Source organism: Hippichthys cyanospilos, chromosome 10 (assembly GCF_059441005.1).
Source record: "Hippichthys cyanospilos isolate Australia breed blue-spotted pipefish chromosome 10, RoL_Hcya_1.0, whole genome shotgun sequence".
Classification (NCBI taxonomy): Eukaryota; Metazoa; Chordata; class Actinopteri; order Syngnathiformes; family Syngnathidae; genus Hippichthys; species Hippichthys cyanospilos.
The window spans coordinates 1,320,124-1,341,118 of record NC_142378.1 but is presented as its reverse complement, the minus strand read 5'-3'; the positions used below and the strand labels follow the sequence as shown (position 1 = coordinate 1,341,118).

Here is a 20,995-nt window from a genome sequence, read left to right as displayed (position 1 = left end):
ACAATTGCGATAAAAGCATGAAAATGACTCAAGCTTCCCGGAACGGTGACGTTTGCGAGCGATTCGATGACGACCGCGAAGTCGGGAGGACGCGGGCGCGCGCGCGCGAGAGAGAGACAGACGCGCCCGCCCAATCCACGCCGCCTATAAAGGCGGGCTCCGGGACGCCGGGGCTCGGTCCTTCCTTTCCGGCCGTCGCTCGGCGCGGACGCCCGGCCCCGGCAATGTCCCCGCCGCGCCCTCTCGCCCCCGCGTAAAAGCCCGTCATGAGCAACGTGAGCGCGCCGGCGGGGGGCGAGCCCGCCCTCGCCCCCGGCGACGTGCTGCGCCTGGTGCCCGCCTTCTGGGACTCCCCGCTGAGCCACGGCATCAACGTGTTCGTGGGTCTGGTGCTGTGCTTCACCATGCTGGGCCTGGGCTGCACGGTGGACGCGAGCCAGCTGGGCGAGCACGTCCGGCGGCCGGTGGGCGTGCTGCTGGCCGTCGTGTGCCAGTTCGTCATCATGCCCCTGGTGGCCTTCCTGCTGGCGCTCGCCTTCTCCCTGGACGACGTGGCGGCCGTGGCCGTGCTGCTGTGCGGATGCTGCCCCGGGGGCAACCTGTCCAACATCATGTCGCTGCTGGTGCACGGGGAGATGAACCTCAGGTAGACGTGCGAGACTGACTTTTCTGTAGGTTTTTTTTTTTTTTTTTTTTGGGAGGGGGGCTGTAAATTTTAAAGTTTGATGTCTGAGAAAATGCGATGGGGGGGCTGGGTGGTCAGACGGAAGATTTTTAAACTCTATGCCTTCTTGATGTAATGTGGATGCTGGGCAAGTGGGATGCCCCGCCTCCGAGGTGGATGTCCCGCCCCCTGCACACCTATAATAGATGGAATCACCAGTATAGAATAGGCTTATTTAAATAAAAACTGGGCATAGTATATCACTATAACTAGATATAGTAATTATGATGTTTTCTTTAAGTTAAAGCATTTATGCAAAAAAAAATGTATAAAAAACGCAATACAGTCATGTGCCTATCACAGCCTAACAAGACACATTTTTTTTTCTCCAAAACTAGCTAAAATATCACAATATACATCAATAATCATTCGCAAAGTTGTATATTTTACATTCTATAGGTGTAAAAAGCAGGATGCTGTATCATTACCGAGTGGCTAAAAGAATTATGCATGCAAAAAAACAAAACCATTAAAAAAAAAACAGTTCATACACAGTTTATAGCTTGTACATTCCAGTACTAAGCTGCAGTATTGCAAAGAAATTCCATTTTAAATGTTGTCATTGTATTGAAATTCATCATTTAAAAAAATGAACATTTGAATTGCTTTTTTACTGTGCGTGTCCCTCATACACACCAAATCAACTGGACGGGCATCTATTAACCGCACACTGGTTCAGTCTCTCAAAAATAACCCAATTATGGGTTTAAAAAAAAAGATCGGCCCAATATTTGGATGAATTTGACCCAACCTTCTGGGTTGTTTTTGAGATTGTGTTGAACAAAAAGCCCCGTTATTTTAGGTTTGTTTAGTGCAAAACAGTCCAGAAGGTTAGGTCAAACGGACCCTAATATTTGCACCCACGATTGGGTATTTTGAAGCCAAATGTTTTTCTCACCATCTTTCATCCGCGAGCGTTGAACGTAACGAAAAGGAGTGGATCTCCCGCCGACAGCATCATCATGACCATCTCGTCGACGCTGCTGGCGCTGGTGCTGATGCCGCTGTGCCTGTGGATCTACAGCCGCGCGTGGATCAACACGCCGGTGGTCAGCCTCATGCCCTTCGGCGCCATCATCCTGACGCTGTGCAGCACGCTCATCCCCATCGGCCTGGGCGTCATGCTGCGCTACCGCTACGCGCGCGTGGCTGACAACGTCCTGAAGGTAAACAAGTGCCGCCGAATCCGAATTGGCCCCGCCCGCCCACACAAAGCGGTGACAAAAGTAGCGCTTCCACTGACCAATCACGCATTAGGATAGCGTTATCTTCGGTTCCGAGTTGGCTTTTTACCACAGCTACGGTATTTCCCTGCCCCATCCCCTTTCCCGCGTTTCCGACCTCTCGAGCGGGCGCCGGGCTTACGTTTCGTACCCGTGCGCTCAGGCGTCGCTGTGGTCCCTGCTCGTCACGCTGGTGCTGCTCTTCATCCTGACGGCGGCCATGCTGGGCCCCGAGCTGCTGTCGGCCATCCCGCCGTCCGTCTACGCGGTGGCCCTGCTGATGCCCATGTGCGGCTACGCGGCGGGCTACGGCCTGGCCGCGCTCTTCCGCCTGCCGCCCAACGGCCGGCGCGCCGTCTCGCTGGAGACGGGCTGCCAGAACGTGCAGCTGTGCACCGCCATCCTCAAGCTGGCCTTCCCGCCGCAGCTGATGGGCGGCATGTACATGTTCCCGCTGCTCTACGCGCTCTTCCAGGCGGCCGAGGCCGGCGTCTTCATCCTGGCCTACCGGACCTACCGCGGGCGGGTGCCGGGCAAGGAGGAGCCGCCGCCCGGCCGGGACGGCGGGGACGCGGACGTCGCGTACCGGCGATTCCGGGACGACGACGACGACGACGCTTGGTACGGGGCGGTGACGGTCAGCGACCCCAACGCCATCGTGCTGGAGCCTTGCCCGCCGGACCCCACGCCCGTGTGACCGATGCCGACTTGGTTACAGGACTCACTCGCTGGAAACGAAATACAAGGCGGCCCGTGCATGGAGGCCTCAAAAGTCCCTGTTTTTCCATTTTCAATTGGCAATCAGAAACAAAAAACAGACAAAACCATGTCTAGTATTGCTTTGGCGCCATGTTGGCAACATACAAGAAACAAAATCTGGCCGTTGTTTTGAAAAGTATTTTCAAAAAGATGTGCATTGTTTTTTATACATATAATTGCCAGTTGGAAGCGGAAAAAAGGAAAGGTACACGGATTATCATTGTTTATCAGAGCCATCATCATGCGTGAAAACACATCAGTCAGCCATTGTGTGTGTGTGAACAAATGTACAATGTGTATATGAAAGCAAATATATGGAAGAAATTAAAAATGTACAGATGTTACATCTCTTTTCTTGGCTCGACAATCCATTGAAGTCAGGTTCAGCACGCTCAAGATTTTTAATTTTTTTACTGGATGAGATAAAAGTTCAGAACTACAGCTTGAATTCTTCATCTCCAAAACAATTTTCTGGTCATTTATAGAAAAATACATCCAAACTAAATCTGGACATGCTTCAATCACTGGACTTGAACCCAATAGAGCATGCATTTTACCTATTGAAGACGAAACTGATGGGGGAAACTCATTAAACAAACATGAAATATTTTCCAGTAAAAGCCTTGAAAACAAATCTACTCACAGGGATTAATTGCAAGTCATGGGTATGCCACAACATACTATATATCGTCCACTTTTTAGTCAATTTAATAATATTAATCCAGTACTTTTGCTCACTTAAACAGTAGCTCTTACAATGCCTCCAGTATGCAACAAAACAAAGGCATTGACCTTGCAGGTCCAGTACAATTTTGCGTTGCCATAAACGTGTCTGCGATGTCTTTGAAGATGAAAGAACAAAGATGAGTTCAGCAGAGCATCAAAGGATGATCAAAGACCGCTTCAGATGAAAGCGTAGCATTATTTTTCTTTAAAATGTTAATAATAGATACCGCACGTCCTGGAATTGAAAAAAAATGTAAAGCTTGTTCAAATCCGTTGAAAGAAATGGCACTTACGACTTGATTTGAACGTCAAACTCGCCCCTCCCAACATGGCCGCCAAGAACAAGGCTATTGTTGAGCTGAAAGTCAGCCTTGTCAAAATGGGGGCCAAATTCAAGCTTAGTACTGTATTGAGCTAAAATGACATGCAATGTTTCACTTTGACCATTCGGAATTTAATCAACCACACTTATATTTCATTATCGAATGGTACATTAATTTACTGAATGTTGGCACTTACGGTCCTCCATACCTCAGAGCCATTTGGGAATTCGAAAATTGAGTGTGCGCCAAAGCAGGAAAAGCTTTAGCCGGAAACAATTGAATCACTACCGCTGATTGGCTTCGAACACAAGCGCACTCTGACGCATTGAAGACACCTGCCCCCTGTACACGCCCACTTGCCTTTTGGCGGGAACACACAGCTGCTTCGAATCAGTCCAAATCGGCTGGCGCGGGTGCGGCTTAAATTACGTCACTCGTGGAACGCCGGTCGAACAACAAAGAAGAAGAAAAAAAAAAAGAAGAGAGGAAATGGCAACATACTGCGACGAGCCAGTAGATGGCTATTTCTACCCATCGTACAACCACAACCCTTACGCGGGCCGATACCGGCCCAGGGAGGTTCCGTGGAAGTACAAAAGCAATTACCTGGCCCGCTACGGCGACGCCTCGGACGCCTTCAACAACCAGCAGCGGGCCCAGCTCAAGTCCATCTTGTCCCAGATCAACCCCAAGCTCACGCCGAGGCTCCGCAAGGCCAACACCAAAGACGTGGCCGTGCAGGTCAACCCCAAGCGGGACGCCTCGGTGCAGTGCTCCATCGGCCCGCGAACCCTCGTCGCCGTGAAGCGAGACTTCCGGCGCAAGAAGGCGTCCGAGAGCTCCGCCGCGTCCGGCGAAGGCGCGAGTCCCAAGAGTGCCGTGCGCTACCCGCGGACTCTGGCGCTCTACTCGCCCGTCGCCTACCGGAACATCACCTGCTTCCGGGCGGAGGACAAGGAGTCCTCGCCCGGGGAGGTCGACGATGCCTCCGAGGGAGGAGACGAGGAGGCGAAGGAAGATGACGAGGAGGCCAAGGCAGGCGGCGAGGAGGCCAAGGCAGGCGGCGAGGAGGCCAAGGAAGGCGGAGAGGGGGAAAACGAAGGCGGAGAGGGGGAAAACGAAGGCGAGGGGCTTCAACGGGCCATGCTGCTCACGCCAGAAGAGGTTCCGATGAGCGAGGACGCCGGAGCCGCCGGCGAGGAGGCTTCAAAGGTCAAAGCCAGAACTCGCTTCCAGGTAGATTCTGCGATTTGCTAGTTTGGCAAAAGAATTTTGCGACATTTTTCGACGTTTGACACCTTTTGTTTTTAGAGTGCGCACTAAAATGACTGTTCATTGAAGTTTAATATACTTTAATTTTAATGCCCCGCCCCCTCCCCACTAATTTTTGAAAGTTTTGGTTCCTAAATTTCTTTTATTTTTTTTTTACATTTTTTCTATTTTTTTTTCTTCCCCCCATTTCTCTATATTCTGTACAGCTAATCTAATGGTGTCCAAACTATTGCCTGTGCGTAATTTGCTGCTTGCCGTTCCCTTTTTTTCTCACTAAATGTTGCCTTTTTTAAAAAACACACTTTAGTTAAAATTGACCCCCCTTGTTTTTTAAGACCTTACTTTTTCGTTTTTATACACTGTCAAAAGTGTAATTGTCTATATGCTAGTGGTATCCTTTTCCATTTTTTTTTTGGCTCAGATTTTGAATTAATTATCCCTCCCTCCCCAATTTATTTTGATTCCAACCAGCTATGATAGCTGTGTCAAAACTATGGCCTGGGGACCTAATTATCACCTGCCATTCCTTGTTTCGTTCTTCTTAACTAACCAGATTTTCAAATTTCTCTTTTTCTTTCCAGTAACATTAGGTTTAGCCCTCCCATTTCTTTTATCCTATCTGCAAGTGTGTTTTGTTGTTTTTTGAGGGACAGGATGTACAATGGTCATTTTACATTCACATACTGTATAGTTTCCCTTTTAACGATCCTAGACTAACTATTACAGGTATGAATTAGCACTTGTGCTATAACCTTTTTCCTGATTCAGTGCCCGGTCTCAAATTTCAATGGTGGGCCCTATATGGCCCCTGTGCTTTATGTTTCCTACACCCGATTTATTGATTTAGTTCCTGGAGCAGAAGTATGGCTATTATCACTGCAGAGAGTGCAATTTGAGATGGGAAAGCGCCTACGTGTGGTGCGTTCAGGGCACCAACAAGGTAAGGACTCGACATTCCGGATTTGAAATGCGACTTGTCGCTTTCTGAAACGGAGCACCCGACCACTTGTGCTTTCTAGGTTTACTTCAAACAATACTGCAGAAAATGCCAAAAGGAGTTCAACCCGTACCGCGTGGAGGACATCACATGTCATGTGAGCCACGAAAAAAATTCGAGATTAAAAAAAAATAAAGTCAGTTTTGGTGACTCGAGTCGGTCTCGCGTTTAGACCTGCAACAAAGCCCGCTGCTGCTGCGCCTTAACTCAACGCCACGTGGACCCCAAGCGTCCACACAGGCAGGACTTGTGCGGACGCTGCAAAGGCAAGCGCCTCTCGTGCGACAGCACCTTCAGCTTCAAGTACATCATCTGACCGCGCGTCCACTGGAGATTGGATCGTTTTGGTTCTTGTTCTGTTGCGGCCTTGGCGTCGCCGCGTGCGTTCACTAACATTAAAATGTATATCTTGCACTTTTGCCTGTCTCTCATTTCTTCAATTACTGACTTAGGTTCACAAGAAATTCTAATTAGTTCCATGAAATTGTATTTTGAGGAAAGTTTCTCCTGACTACAGGTGTTTAACGATTGGTCGCACGTGATTCAGTTAGACAGCAGGTGAATTGTTTTTAAAGCGATTAATTGCTTATGAAAATTAGAATTTACCGCAAAAAATTGTGTGGAGTCCGATTTTAAGTCACAGATGTCAAACCCATGGCCCGGGGGCCAGATCTGGTCTGCCACAGCATTTTATATGGCCCAACCAAGTAAAAACTCCAATCAGGAAAGGTAAAATTTGTACTAAATTTTTGAATTGTGTAAAAAAAAAAAAAATTTTTGCTACCAAACCCATTATTGTATCTTGAACAATTGTTAAATTCACTGCTCTTTAAATCCAGCGATCCATCAATTTGTTTCACAAAAACACTATTTTTCGCACTATAAATATGACCTTTGGCAAAAGTAAGCTTGACAGCCCAGTTTTAAGATATTTAAAAACTATAAAGCCTATTCCAATATACTATTTTGAACTGTAGTGCTGAATTGTTACTGTAATACAGTGCCCCTGGGGGGATGATTTTTTTTGTCATGTTAAGTGTAATTGCATAAAAATCAGAATTTTACCTTTTTTTTTTTTTAAAGTTTCAGGCACTTTGATACTTTTTTCAGTTTTAGACTAAGCGGTAACTCAAACACTAAAATAATCAAAATTCAACACTTGCTAAAAGGCTTTTTATAGTGCTTTCTTTTTGTTAATCTATTCCTAATATAATCTATTGATAATATTCCTATTTGTAGTCAGGCTGTCGAGTGGGGGGGCTTTGCAAAATATAGTTGAGAAGCACTGCTGTAATACGTTAACAAAAACAATCCCAACCTTGAACGTATTAGATCTTTATTCATCCAGAGAGAAGGCTGGTATGTGAGTGAAGAAAAAAAAAAAAAACCAACACACCTCTAAAATAAAAGTTCTCCCGGGTCAAAAAGAAAAAAAAAATCTTTAAATAATGAACAGCATTCAGAATATACCAGACAAGCAGTGACGGCGAAAAAGTTCTGCTTGGTTGGCCACCAAACGCTCCTCCCTCCTTATCTTTGGATTCCGACGCGGAAGAGGGAAGGAATGCATGATGGGATACGGATGCTACAGTAGAGCCTTCGCTTCCTGTGACGTCACAAAAAGGCAGCTCTTCCCATTGGGGGAATTCAAAACAAAACAAAAACAAGTGTATGAACGACTCATCGCATGAGCGTAGCGTCCTCTCGCAGTGCATTCAAGTCCGAGGAAGGAGGGCGAAAATACTGCTTTTTTTTTTTGACTTTCTAAAATATATACAGAGTAAAATAAGTTATGAGCCGTGTGTATTTCTATGCATCACACAGCCTCTAAAGGCAGCTGCTTATTTGGTTAAACGGGCGATTAATAGCCATTAAGGACGCCTGCAAAGGGGGCAGATATATATTTCCATCTCTATATAGGTTTCTCTTTTTACAACTGACTTCCCTGAGGATTTCCCACAGGCGCTCGCGCGTTAAATAGCCCCACATTTACAACCCAGGAGCTCGGAATCAGAAAAAATACGATCCCTCCCCCGCCCGAAAAAATACTCATCTAGTTCAAGCATGCTTTTTTTGTTTTTTTGTTTTTGCTTGTGAATGTGTCGATTGGCGTGCGGGGTAGGGGGGAAAGAACTACAAAAAAAAAGCAGGAAAAAAAAGGAAAATATCATCCCACTGCTTTGCCAGGCACGCCGACGTGTGTGTGACTTATTGCGGATTTTTTTTGTTGTTGTGCGGGAAGAGGCAAAAAGTAGGGAGTTTTGGCTGAAATTTGAGATGAAGCGAAAATTTTGTCACCGTTTTTTGTTTGTAAGAAGGTGCGCGCGGCAATATTCATAAACGGAACATTTCCAAGGATTCAACTGCGAGCGATTGATATTCCAGAAATGAAAGTAACGAAGGTCTCATAAAGCCAAAAAAGTAGACAGCGCATTTTGGGTTCGTCCAGAACCGACCAAGTCCAACACCCCAAGGAATACCTTAGCTCCAAGCGTCCGTCCGACACAAAAGGGAGGGGGGAAAGGGGGAGGGGGGGGGGACATGGTTCTGTAGCCCTTTAGGATGGCGAGCGCCCGGCCGCCCCCGCTCAGGGCGGCGCCCCGGCGCCGCGAGCCCGCTCCCGACTCAGCGCCTCTCGGATCTGCAGGTTGAGCTCCATGAGGCGGGCGCCGGCCCGGGACGGGTCCCGGCTGGGGCCCACCACGGCCAGGCAGCCCGTCTGGCCCAGCGTCCGGTGGCGGAAGTAGATGTGCAGCAGCGTCTGCACGGGGTCTTCGCCCTCGCTGCCGAAGATGTCGTTGGGCCACAGGGACCTGCGCGGGGACGTTACGCTTTCCTTAGAATACACGCCACCGAAAATCTCATTTACTGGACGCAAACGCTTATGTCTTGAGACTAAAATGTTTAGTTACGAAATTGACATCTCATTGGAGATGGTCTTTTGTGCAAGTGTAAAGTTCATTCAAGTTGATGGCCTTCTATTTCGCAAGAGGTAGTGTAGCACAATTTAGCAATAGGTTGCTTCATATTCCAACTCATTTGCTCTCAATTTGAAACCACACACCGCTCCTGCCGCAATAACTCAATCAGCCGATTAAAACCGGATATTTAACGTCCCAGGTCGTCAATGGCATCGAGTGACTTCTACTTGAAAGGCCCTTGCTAAAAATGTACTCAGTGGGGCGAGAGGCGATCCACCTGAAGACTTTGACTTGCGCGAGGGCCGAGCAGAATTGTCGGGCCCTCAGCGTCTCCACCAGCGACTGGATGGCCGTCTCCGTGTCGGCGCGGGCGGCGTCCCGCACGCACGCGTCCTCCCGGCCGTCGCTCCCCCTCTCGGCCGCCTTCAGGCAGCCCTCCAGCACGCTGAGCTCGTCCGACATGTTGGTCACCTGGGGGGCGGGGGATGGAAGACGGATAGACGGGAACGCCGTGAGCGCAGGCGAACGGAGCGAAGGGGGGGGGGATAAACATCTTGATTGAATTTCGACGCCAACGGCAGCTGACCCCATCAATCCCCATAAGAAATCATTCAATTTCATTCAGTGGCGTAATCCACTTAAAGGTGCATTAAGATGCGGGCTGGATAGAGAAGGCGCAGTCGGGCTTCAAGTCAGCAAGCGCTTCCTTCAAACAGTACGCTTACGTTAGCCGCCCGCTTTTGTTTTCCCGCCGCCTTTCCGCTGTCAGGTATTGCCAAAAATGGATGTACACGTATTAGGCACGGGCCCGTAACCATATCGGCAATATATTGCGACGGTCTGCCCGAATGGGCAACTTGCAGCCCGCCGCCTCTCGATGCGACTCGTACTCTTCGGCCAATCGCGTCCGCTATATCTTGCTGAACGCGCGGCGATTTCTACGGTCGGGGACTGACCTCGGCCTCCCTCTTGATGGTGTCCACTCGGCTGATGAGCTTGCAGTAGGCCTGGAAGAGCAGCAGCAGCTGAAAGTGCAGCTTGTACAGGCGGCGACACAACTCCAGCTCCTAAGCACACAAAAAGGAAGGCGAGAAGCGCGAGTGACCGAGGCGGAAAAAAACGGCAGAGGAGACGGCCGGCCGGGCGGGCGGGGTGAAACGCTTAACGAGGCCCCGATAAGCGCCATCCGGGAATCCGGCGCGGACGGTCTATCGCTCGCGGGGTTAGTCGATTAGAGGAGGATCCGTCACAGAGCGGCTGTTGGCATGAAAACGACGATGTCACTAATTACGAGGTGTCCTCGGTTTGCGACGGTAAAATAGAGCGGGCGCGGCCGGATAAAAAAAAACATTTTCAAATCTTTATAGTAATTAGGACTTTACCAATGTGTGGTAAAAGTTACTGTTTTGCTATTACGCGTCCTGAAAAAAAGAAAGCGACAAAAAATGCAAACATTCGGCAAGCTGAATGAAAATATTACAAAACACAACAAAAGAACCAATGGGAAACTTGCTAACAATCTCAGGTGAACTTAAAAAAAAAAAACAGGCAAAAACTGGCTAAACTGATATGAATCTAATAAAATAATAAAAGAAATAAACGAAAAAGGAATCTGTCAAATAAACAAATTACATGCATCTAAAATAATACAAATATGAAAAAATGAACACTGTAATAAAACTAGGAGATATATTAAAACTTATTTGGAAAAAAAAGCACACAACATAACCAGGACTACATTAAAAACAAAGAAAAATTTGCAAAAATATTAGCAATACATAAAAAAAGCAAAACCTAAAATAAAGAGGAAAAAACAACAGAAAAAAGGCATCCAAAAGGTCTATGAACAAAAATGCGGCAAAAAAAGATTGACAAAATTATTAGCAAAACCAAATCAGGCAAAAAGTAATTAAAAAATACCGCAAAAATTTTAATATTATTGTAAAAAGTAAATAGAAAAGTCTGTCCCAAGGAAAACAAAAAAACAAAAACCCAAAGCTGATGACCTGGTCATTAGCCGCAATAAGAAGAAAACAGTCACAAAGCGAGGACTCCCCGCCTTAGCGTGAGAGGGTTTACAATGGGAATGAATGCTGCTATCGACATGCACAATTAGGGAATCCATCAAAATCCCCCCCCCCCAACACCCCTTTTCCATCATCACATTTCCTCCATTGGGATCCGGGCGACGCAAATGATTGTTTTTTTTGCCATTTGAGGAACAGTAATATGATTGGATGACGGCGTTCCGTGTTAGGCGGCCAATCAGGGCGGAGGTAGAAGGGGGCGTGACGAGCACGGTTGGTGTCGACTATTAAAAGAGGAGAAGCACTTACTGCCAGGCTCTCCATGTGCTAAGCAAGAAGAAGGTGACAAGGAGGAGAAGAGAAACAGCAAAGAATTAGTGGGAATTCGCACCACATTTCAAGGGTGGAAAGAATAGCGTCAAAAAAAACAAAAACAAAAAACCTGTGCTTTATTTGAAAGAAGCATCGCCTTCGGCCGCCGCTATCAATAAAGCTAGCAAGTTTGTTGACTAAATGAGAGTTTTACCTATGTCGAGTTGTAGCGCATAAAATGAACAATGATGACAAAAACGACTGGAAAACGACGAGAAAAAAGATAACAAAGATAGCTGATAAAGTGAACAAAAATCGGGCAAAAATGGTGCAAAAATATATATAAATACAATCCATTTTAATACATTTGAGGAAAAAATACTGATGTAAATATATTAATAATAATAATATAATTTAATAAAAAATATAATAAAGCAATAATAAAACTATTGACAAGAAACTGATAAACAAACAAACAAACAAACAAAAAATATATAAAAAACAATAGGTTCGATGCAGATGCAAACCTTCTAGTATCTTCTTTAGTACATATTTTTTGTGGAATATGAATTACGTAACAACCTCCACAGCAAAATCGCGCGGCCGTTTTTGCCGCTTGCCGTCAACTAAAAATGACATCACACTTGGTCAAAGCTCAAGCGACAGCCAATCCCGGCTCAGCTTGCGAGTGTCACAAAAGTAAACTCAGGTGAGCCATAATTTGTGCTTACCAGAGCCTTGAACAAACGCTGTCATTTTCAGTCAACAGCAAGTGACAAAATGGCCGCTTCTTGTGATGGAGGTGGAAATTGCTGTTTGATTCATAGTCCACAAATGCCATATTAATCAGATAGCCTTGTTAACAGTAATGGGGGCAAAAAAAAAAAAATGTTGGATAGACATCCTCCCCGAGGAATATGAACAGTGTGTGTGAGTTATTGCTGCTCCTGGTCATAATTCTTTTATGGTCGGGGTGGGGGGGTGCGTTGGTGCCTACCTGCGCTTGCGTGTTGAGCCGCCGGCAGATGTGTTTGTCCCCGAAGGTTTTCCTGCAGTTCTCCAGCCACTAGAAATGTCCCAAGACCAAAGAGACGTTTACGGAGTGACGGGCGCCATACGTCAGCCGGGAGATTGGATAACGGCGTGCTAACATGTCGCATTGAAACAAAGCAGCCCGTTCAAGACCACATAAACTGACGGCTTCCTGATATTTGACCCTGCGGGGGGGGGGAGCGTGCTTTTCTCATTCAATTAGCGGCCAGGCATGCCACCCTTGCAATCTCATCTCCGGAGCGCCTCCCCCCTCACTAAATCCTCCCGCCCGGCCTCTTCTAACTGATTTAGGAAGCCCGCTGGGTTATTTTTAGCGCTTTCCCGCAGCCGACGTCATGCGCGCTCTGACGCACTGGTGAGGCGCAGCCCATCGCTACGTGGATTTCGACGAGATATTTTTTGGCGCGGTATAGAAGCGTACAAATCAGCCCAATTGTACCAGGGCGCATACCGAGAGGCAAAAAGATGGGATGCGTTCGCTCGTTACCTGTCGAGTTAATGATTTATTCTTGTAAACGGTTCTCTGCTATGATCCGAAAAGAGGATAAGTTGAATAACTTTCTATGGACAAATATTTATTTATAAAAATGTCTTTTTGTGGACCAATACAAATGAAGTTAGAAGGGGTCTGAATCTTAATAAATCAAACACTGATGCCATGTTTGAAGTCTTTCTTTTTTTTTTCTAACTGAAAAATGCTTTGCACTGGTTAAGGAGTACTTGCCTGAAAAGATATTTCACATGGGGTACATCACTGAAAAAAGATTGAGAACCACTGACCTAGAGTAACCTTTATTTCACAGCTTTGCATTTTCAAGAGTTCGTTCATGACTTGAATTTCCTAACGTGTTTGAGACTATTTAAATTTGAAGGCTTTTGCAAACTTTTTACTCATACTGCAGCACAGTTTAAAATGAATGCGCGGCACTTACGAGCTCCGCCGCCTCCCTCTTGGCATTGTACGTGTCCAGGTGCTCCTGCAGCTCCAGCACACTAAACTTGAGTGTCTCCAGCAGTCCACATGAGACCAGCTAGGACACAAAAAGAGACATGTAAAAATGCTGCGGAGTTAGGCAAAAGAGAGGGGGGGGGGGGGGGGGGTACGCCCGCCTCACCGTCTCAGCATCCAGCAGCACGGTGGGACACTGCGAGTGCGATGTCATGACCTCCAGGGAGCTGAGGAACTGATTGCCCATACGCTGGAGCTTCTCGCCGAGGAAGTGAACGGACGCGTGCGTGATGGCGCCAAATTTCCTCTGAATACTCTGGAAAGGAAGAGAAGGACGCTCTCAAAACAGTTTCCCGCTTCTTGCCGGTCGGAAGGAAGAACGCTACGAATGCGGGATGAAACCCAAGTAGCTTGCTTCCCCCGTTCTTCTACCTGAAAGAGCTGCGAGAAGACGTGGAAGGTGTAGACGGCGGACGATCCGTCGACGTCCGACAGCATCTGGTTGACGTGGCAGCGCCAGGCGTCCTCCTCGTCGTCATAGGCGACGGGCTGGAACGCCGCTAAGATGGCCGAAAGAAAGGGCGACGGGGGCGGCGAGGCCTGGGTCTCGGGGAAGCAGTCGGGCTCGCCTTCATCTTGGCTGGAAGAAGAAAAAAACAAATGTGTAGGTATAATATTATTTATTCACTTCAAGGTTTCAGAATGCAGTTCTAACATCATTTTATGACCTTTTAGCCTAGATCTTGCTCACTCCATCTAAAAACAATGTTCATATTTGACCCATTTAAAAAGATGAAAAAGGTTTCCTTTCTTCATGGTGTTTTGGAGAAAAAATATTTTGGGAGGAACCACAATTCTCTCACATTACTACCAATATGCCAAACTGTCTACATATTTTGCTCCACAATTTTTTTGGTGCGTGAAGAACTTTAACGCAGTGACATCAATGCTACCTGTTATATCTTTCACTCTTCTTTGCTACTTAATATAACAATGATACTCGACGACGACGTAGTGTTTTTTCTTTATTAGCATAGCACGTAGTCCTAACAAAAACACACCAAACTACTTTTGGCGCGACGAGCGTTTTAGCATTAAGGACTGTGAAATTGTCTTTGTTTTGTTTAGCTTGAAAGATAACCTAAACTGAGTGTCTATATACATTTGAAATCCTTGTGCAGTATTTTGACCATTTTTGGGTCATTTTCTTTCACATCATTCTGGTAGTACGATAACTAATTTGCCGCGCCATGTTGAACTTTGACATGTCACCATCCGGGTGAGATTTCAGCTCCCCGGTGTCTTCTTTCAATGCTTTTGCTTTGATGTGAAACGCCTTTGACGGAAAGATGAAAAGTTTGGACAAGATACAGGAGTTAAGCCTCTTTGAGGACAAATGCTGCTCGTTGTCTCCAGCGATGTAAATCCATGGTCCAAATGACGGCATTGATCATCTCTGGCATCGCTCTACAACAAAGTCAATTAAGTAAAGCTCAACTGTCCTTTGTGCATTTCTTGCGCCATTTTGCTTTGGTGGAGATTCTCCAAGTGAAGTACGTAGCCCGGCCCAAGGATTATTGGCGAACCCTGACGTAAACAAACGCTGGCCCACTTCATGATGGATTTGCTGCAGTGCTCAAGCACAACAACATGAGCTATTAGCCACTTAGCATCACACACCGCTCTCCCTCTCTCACTCCATTTTGCTCTGACCTAAACACGTACGCGTCTTTATATATAAATATATATACAGTACTCACAGGCCCGTGGGACCAAAGAGCCTGAAGAAGCAGACGGAATACAAGTATCTGAAGCCGGCGCTGCCGAGCGCCGCCGCCGACACGGTCTCCGTCCTCATCCCCGCTCTATCTCCCTCTCCTTTGCTCTCTCTCTCTCTCTCTCTCTCGTGGCACTAGCGCAGTGCAGAGAGCCTCCGCATATTTGCTGGGTGCAACTCGCGGCCTCACAGCAGCGAGGGGGGGTGTTGGCGATGGCGGCGGGGGGTGATTTGAACAGCCGGGCATAAATCCTCACAGATGGCCGCGCGCTCAACTGTTTAGTGCCAACGCTGTCGGCGCACAATCACTCAGATTGCGTCCCCCTTGCCCCCCCCGCCTGACCCGAATGACTGTCGGTCATACGTGGTTTATTGACAGATGCCTCATGACGCCGACGGGCCGCTGAGAGCCCGCCCCGCCCCTTCCTGTTGTTTCCCAGCTGGCATAAATTCCAAAATGGACCGGCGTCCTCCAGCCCGAATTGGCCCACCTTGAGGAGGGGGGCCTTCGTCATTCATGCCCACCTGGGTGGGAGCCGCGGCAGAGGGAAGATTAAGCGTCACCACAAAGTGTTCCATGCGGAGGCCGGGCCAAAACAATGATGGTAAAAGCATCGCAACCTCAATTCCAGCCAACCTCGTAAAAACTGTGCTATTTGACGTGAGAGAACTCTCGCGGGGAAGCACCCAACAAAAAGTACATACAGTGCTTAATATATATCTTTTGGCCCATTGGAGCTCCCCTACTAAGTCCTGGTGTACTCAGCCGAGGACTTCTCGGCCTTTCCGATGATTGGATTGACTTTGCTGTCTTGCTGAACCAAAGCGGAAAATCCAACAACACACGTGAAAAAAGCCAGGCCTTGGGCAAATTTAATGAATAATAATTAATAAAGAAATGCATTAAAGGTTTTCACCTTTAATGCATTTAATGCATATGACAATTTTGCGAGAGAGTCTCCAATAGTATTTTCGAAAGACAAAAATATCTGATGATTTTTGCAGGTTTTGTGAGGGGAGTAATGCTTTAATGTCATTATATTTGTCATATGTTTTGATGTTAAAAGACCTAGAGTGGGTCAATAAAATTGGTCGTTATCTCGCATAAAATAAATAATATATGCATGTGAGTATTGTAAAATTTTCTGTCTACAGCTGCAGCAATGTTTTTCTTTAAAAAGGCCATATGGTGATATTTTAAACGTGCCACAAAATTTTAATTACTTATTAAAATGAGTTTTTTTGGTACCAACTTTTCTAATCAGGAAGTGAAATGTCTCATTGACTGAAGCCACACCTCTCACAATGTGGCCGCCGCCCCGTTTGTGAGTTCGTTCAACAGCTGACCAGCCACGCCGAAACAACAACAAAAAAGCTAATGTTGTAGCTATCAGTCGTGCAAATCGGAGGCAGAGTGAATGAAGGGGCTTCGCAGCTTTGCCACATTGTGGATTTTTCAAAAATGTCGATGCTACGTCTAGCAATTTATAATTACGTCTTAGCATTAGGCTAGGAGGGGCATTCTTCAGCAAATCAAAGAAAAAAAAAAGAAAAAAAAGGGCTCTAAGTCGGGTCACTTGTCTTTCAAATCATCAATGTATCCACAAGAGCGGATCGGCTCTAGCACGTTATCTTCCAAATCCCAATCCACTCACCTGGACAAGCCGGAGTAATCGGCCTCCTCCTCTTCACAGCGCTCATCCAACTCCTTCAGGGCCTGCGTCACATCCTCCTCCCACACAGAGCCACAGGTGCTATCGGGATCCGGGTCCGGGTCCGGGTCCGGGTCCGGATCGGGGTCCCGCGTCGTCCCCGCTTCCGCCGGAGGGCACGGAGGCAGGACCGTTTGGGGGTCCTCCTCACAGAGGGACCCCGGCGGAGTGTCTATGGCCGGCGGAGGAGGGGGGGCGGGGTCCGGGTCCTCCTGAGGCTCAGGGGTCTCCCGGGGGTCCGGGGGCTCCCGCGCGTCCGGGAGCTCGCACAGGTCCGGCCGGTCGGCGGGTAGAGGGGGGGCGCTGCCGAAGCCCGTATCCTCGCTGATGCTGCTGCTCAGCTCGTCGGCCGCCATCGTTACGCCGACGCCATCCTGCGACATCAGCGCATCGTACATCACTCGGAGGGAAGTTGACTCCGGACCTTCATTAAGGTCTTTACTTAAGAAAACACATCATCTCAATGTTCCGAAGGGGGCCGTTAAAGTAACCGTTTTTAACTTCCTTTGCACGCTAACGTGTCCCGAGGGAAACCCGGCAAAACCAGACGGGATCGATAAACATGAGGCAATATTAATCTATCACGGAAAGCGCCATTAGATATTGCACCCCGGTGCCAATAAAGCACAGGAGGAAATGACCGGGCGGGAAAGAGAGATGAATGACATCTCCTTTGAGTGATTTAACATCGTACTTGCATCCATTTTCCGCGCTACTGTATAATGGGACCGAGGGGTTTTGGCACTTCCTGGACTGGCTGCACCGAATCCCAGGGCATTCGCACCTATATATAATCTTCTAGAGGGTTACGTGTTAGGGTTATGTATTGAGTGTCATCGCTCATTCATGTACAAAAAAAAAAGGTTATAATTTTTTTTGCCTCATTTTGCCTCAATTACATGAAAAAAAATCAACTTTGTAAAAATCCTAAATTACTCTTGAAGAAGTTTTGTTTGTTTAAAAAAAAAAACATTTAAAAAAAATCTTAAAAAGAAGAATTGTTAGTGGAAAGATTTACTATTACGCGAATCCTCACTTTAGGTAATTGTGGAAAGGTTATCACTGAAAATCTCACAATACAGTGATAAAGGAACAAAAATTCCCCCCAATAAGAATTTTTAGTAGAAAACTGTTGAATTGAGAGAAAAAAAAACTGCTGGGTCTGCATTAAAAGTCATGCATAAATACACTGTTAGATAATCATGACTATTACATAGTAATGAATTAACTCATTCAGTGCCATGGACAAGAGCTCTCGTCCTTTTAAAATAGTAATACAAATAACAAATAATAAAATTCTGGTCAAATAGATGTTTTTTATGGAGGGTAGCTGTCACCCTTGACTAGTGCTTATCTAATATTAAGCAACGGTAGTGATAGCTGTGACCACTGGATGGCAGTGTCACCATAAATACAACACAGCCTTCTTTTGAATAACTAGAATTTAATCTCATAACCCTAATGAGACCTAATTTAAAAAAAAAAAAAATCTAACTGCAATTTTTTTTTCCTCAATATTGACATTGCGGTGTAATATCTTATTTTTTCAAGACCCTTGTTCCCTGTGCAAAGACCCGTGAGGCAGACGTGCCAACCACTAGGACAGCGCGCCGCCTCCACTTACAATGGCGATAAAGCAACAACATATTTACATTCCATAACCGTGACCTGCCAACAAATTGGAACAATCAAATGAGAGCACTTGTTTTTCCAAAGTCTAATGCATTCAGAGCGGCGTGGCAGACGGCCAGTACATCACAGAGGAGAGACGGGCCGCCGTATTAGGAAAAGCTTTTAGAAAGCGGCCGCCTCGCAAGGGAACCGGCCGGAGTATTGATGCTTTTTATCAGTGGGGCTCATTACGCTAAGAGCTGCGGCTGCCATGTCCTTGGGCTGATATTGAAAGCGCTGGCTCGATCGGAAAAAAAAGAAAAAAGGAAAAGTTGCGATACCATCCGGGAACACCCGCTCTCGTCGTTCCCTCACACTTAATTATGCAGCGGAAAGGAGATTCCTCCTATCGATAGCATTCCGGTTCATTTGTGGCGATTTTGGGTCGATTGCAAACTCGTGAAAAAAAAAAAGAATTCTTCTAATTTGCTGGCTCGAATATGACATTTTTCAAGTTTCATTCTGGTTTCAACACTTGAAAGTTTTCAACCAGTATTTGGACAAGGGAGCCCTTTGGTGTCCTTTCCTTGGTTCCCATAAAGAAGTGTTTAATGGCTTACCGCACTTCAAGGGAGCAACGTAATGACAGCGTTTTAATTTTAAGAGGTGGAGAGACACTCTGCTGAGGATGGCGAAAAATGACATTTTAATTTACAAAATGGTTGCTCTCTGCTGACTGAAGAAAGGCTGCAAAAGCTGCAATCTAAGAGGGGCAAAAAAGGGGCACTTGAGAATGTATAAATGCATATTTTTGGAGGTTGTTTTACAACCTGTGCAAAAAAAAGGCTATTTCACACTAATGGGAAGTAGGATGGTTGTGACAATGTTTACAGGAGGAAAAAAAAGAAAATACAGTAAGTAAGTGTATTGTGATTGTTGAATACTTGAAATTATTTTGCCCCCCCCACCTCCCAAAAAAAAGAACAAGAAAGTATAACTGTATTATCAAAACGCAGCAGACATTTCCTTCCTCATTCTGCAACAGCGCCAACTACTGCCCAGGAGGACTTATACGATATCAGTACTCACTCATCCCTATAAATATAAATCCCAATTTGATACATTTTGTCCCGTAGACGTGAAGGCGATGCAAGAAGGGTCAAAACAGAACAGCGGATTCATACAGTACACGCATGCTCGGCACGGTTAGTACGTGTGACAATTTTCAGAGGGGTAGCAGTGTGTTTGTTAGCAAGTGAGTGGACTCAAGCCCACGTGTCATACTCACGCATGCTTTCCGTGGCGGTTAAGGCGGCGGCGTCCGGTTCACAAGTGTTTAAATGGGAGGATTTCTTTCTTTCTTTTTTTTTTGTGGTTATTTGGAGGTGAGCAGTTACAGCTGACCTGAGGTGAGTCTAGTTTTCTTGCGCGTCTCCCCCAAATCAAATGCGAAAGCCCCGCCACAATCATTATCACCCAGGAGAGGAACGAAAGAGCAAGGACAGCAAGCGCTACATCGCCCACAGCCGCAAAGGAAAGAAAAAGGGAAAAAAACAAAACAAAACTGGAGAAGAGCAGTGAAAGCCGAAAGAAATTAGCAACCAAGCGCCATCCCGACCGGTGCCGCCACGAACGAGAAGAGTTAAAGTAAAGATGCGAAGGCAAAGCGAGGCAAGCTAGAAGGCACCCCAAGAGCACCACAATTTGTCACTGCTTCCCACTGATCGCACCTCAGGCAGCTGGCTGCCGGTGCTGTCTGAGCGGGCCGTCTCCAAGGCGGGGCTATCCGGCCGCGGGAAGGAGGCCGGGCGGCGGAGGGGCGCCGGGGCCGAGGCCTCTTCGGCCGGGGCGCCGCCCGACGACTCCTGGGACTGCTGAAGCGAGTCCACGTGGTTGGACGCCGCCTCGTCCGTGGCCGAGGCAGAGTCGCTGTTGAGCTGGTGGGGGGGGGGGGGATACATTTACAGGGAGGGTTAGCTCATAGGGTCGGACCGCGCGTGGATTATATGGATACCAGTATTGGGATGAGCGGCCTTTTCAACCACACAAAGGAGAAATAGAAGGAAATTTGCGCTTGAGATTTTCTTTATTTTTTTGCATTCGGTTTGCAGGGTTTGTCGTATTTATTTTAAACCATTTGGAGGTTTCTCTTTTTCATTGAATTATCGGTAGATTGACTTATTGTACAAAAAAAAAAAAAAAACTAGAAAGGTAACGTTCAATTACGATAAAACATTTTCTACACCGATGGTAAAAATTGTATTGATACTGTTGGTTTTACGCAGTTCATTTTGTAATTACCAGCAGCCGGCTGCCAGAAAAGTGCATATATTCAACATTTACGGTATAAAATTGTATTGATACTGTTGAGTTTACAATTACAAAATGTAATGAGTAAATTGCTCATGATACATTTTGCAATTATAAAATGTACTTTGTAAAATCAACAGTATCAGAACAATTGTCACCGTCATTTAACAGTACTTTTTTAGCAACCAAATAGCCAGTATGCTACAGAATTTTTTTTTTTTTTTTTTTAGTTTACATCACAGAAACACATTAAAACAGAATTTAAATTAAATTGAACAAGTTGGTGGGAAAAATGTAAG

At 46.4% G+C, this 20,995-nt stretch overlaps 3 protein-coding genes across 10 annotated transcripts in view; 2 read left to right on the top strand and 1 right to left on the bottom strand.

Moving 5' to 3' along the window:
• Positions 1-122: 122 nt before the first annotated feature.
• On the top strand, positions 123-3,050 carry slc10a4 (solute carrier family 10 member 4). Of its 2 annotated transcripts, none has more exons than XM_088424778.1 (3): positions 123-646; positions 1,749-1,890; positions 2,111-3,050. In XM_088424778.1, exons 1-3 carry the CDS (start codon positions 267-269, stop codon positions 2,642-2,644), a joined length of 1,056 nt encoding a protein of 351 aa, XP_088280904.1. In that variant the 5' UTR covers positions 123-266; the 3' UTR covers positions 2,645-3,050. The 2 variants fall into 2 exon arrangements, with proteins under 2 accessions (XP_088280904.1, XP_088280903.1); XM_088424777.1 differs by having other exon boundaries at positions 124-646; positions 1,680-1,890.
• A 1,084-nt stretch (positions 3,051-4,134) lies between these two features.
• Positions 4,135-6,438, top strand: zar1 (zygote arrest 1). Its single transcript, XM_088425763.1, has 4 exons — positions 4,135-4,991; positions 5,875-5,967; positions 6,047-6,121; positions 6,197-6,438. The coding sequence occupies exons 1-4, from the start codon at positions 4,245-4,247 to the stop codon at positions 6,338-6,340; spliced, it is 1,059 nt and encodes a 352-aa protein (XP_088281889.1). The 5' UTR covers positions 4,135-4,244; the 3' UTR covers positions 6,341-6,438.
• Positions 6,439-7,343: 905 nt separating this feature from the next.
• fryl (furry homolog, like) overlaps positions 7,344-20,995 on the bottom strand; it is a 71,178-nt gene continuing 57,526 nt past the window's right edge. For 5 of the 7 annotated variants that reach the window (XM_088426534.1, XM_088426529.1, XM_088426532.1 and 2 more), the window contains 10 exons: positions 20,117-20,323; positions 16,719-17,149; positions 13,719-13,926; positions 13,453-13,602; positions 13,270-13,368; positions 12,282-12,350; positions 11,282-11,299; positions 9,902-10,012; positions 9,223-9,416; positions 7,344-8,837 (listed from right to left, as the gene is read on the bottom strand). In XM_088426534.1, coding sequence (XP_088282660.1) covers positions 8,612-8,837; positions 9,223-9,416; positions 9,902-10,012; positions 11,282-11,299; positions 12,282-12,350; positions 13,270-13,368; positions 13,453-13,602; positions 13,719-13,926; positions 16,719-17,149; positions 20,117-20,323 — 1,713 coding nt within the window. In that variant the 3' untranslated portion in view covers positions 7,344-8,611. The remainder of the gene's footprint in view (positions 8,838-9,222; positions 9,417-9,901; positions 10,013-11,281; positions 11,300-12,281; positions 12,351-13,269; positions 13,369-13,452; positions 13,603-13,718; positions 13,927-16,718; positions 17,150-20,116; positions 20,324-20,995) is intronic. The other 2 variants (XM_088426530.1, XM_088426535.1) reach the window with 1 other exon arrangement.

What these genes read in the sequence shown, in the direction of transcription:
- zar1 (XM_088425763.1), top strand. Translation starts at nt 4,245, where the DNA reads ATGGCAACATACTGCGACGAGCCAGTAGATGGCTATTTCTACCCATCG. An exon ending in AAGCCAGAACTCGCTTCCAG is followed by an intron (nt 4,992 to 5,874) that starts GTAGATTCTGCG and finishes TTATTGATTTAG; the next exon opens with TTCCTGGAGCAGAAGTATGG. An exon ending in TGGAGGACATCACATGTCAT is followed by an intron (nt 6,122 to 6,196) that starts GTGAGCCACGAA and finishes TCTCGCGTTTAG; the next exon opens with ACCTGCAACAAAGCCCGCTG.
- slc10a4 (XM_088424777.1), top strand. Translation starts at nt 267, where the DNA reads ATGAGCAACGTGAGCGCGCCGGCGGGGGGCGAGCCCGCCCTCGCCCCC. An exon ending in CACGGGGAGATGAACCTCAG is followed by an intron (nt 647 to 1,679) that starts GTAGACGTGCGA and finishes TCCCGCCGACAG; the next exon opens with CATCATCATGACCATCTCGT. An exon ending in TGGCTGACAACGTCCTGAAG is followed by an intron (nt 1,891 to 2,110) that starts GTAAACAAGTGC and finishes CCGTGCGCTCAG; the next exon opens with GCGTCGCTGTGGTCCCTGCT.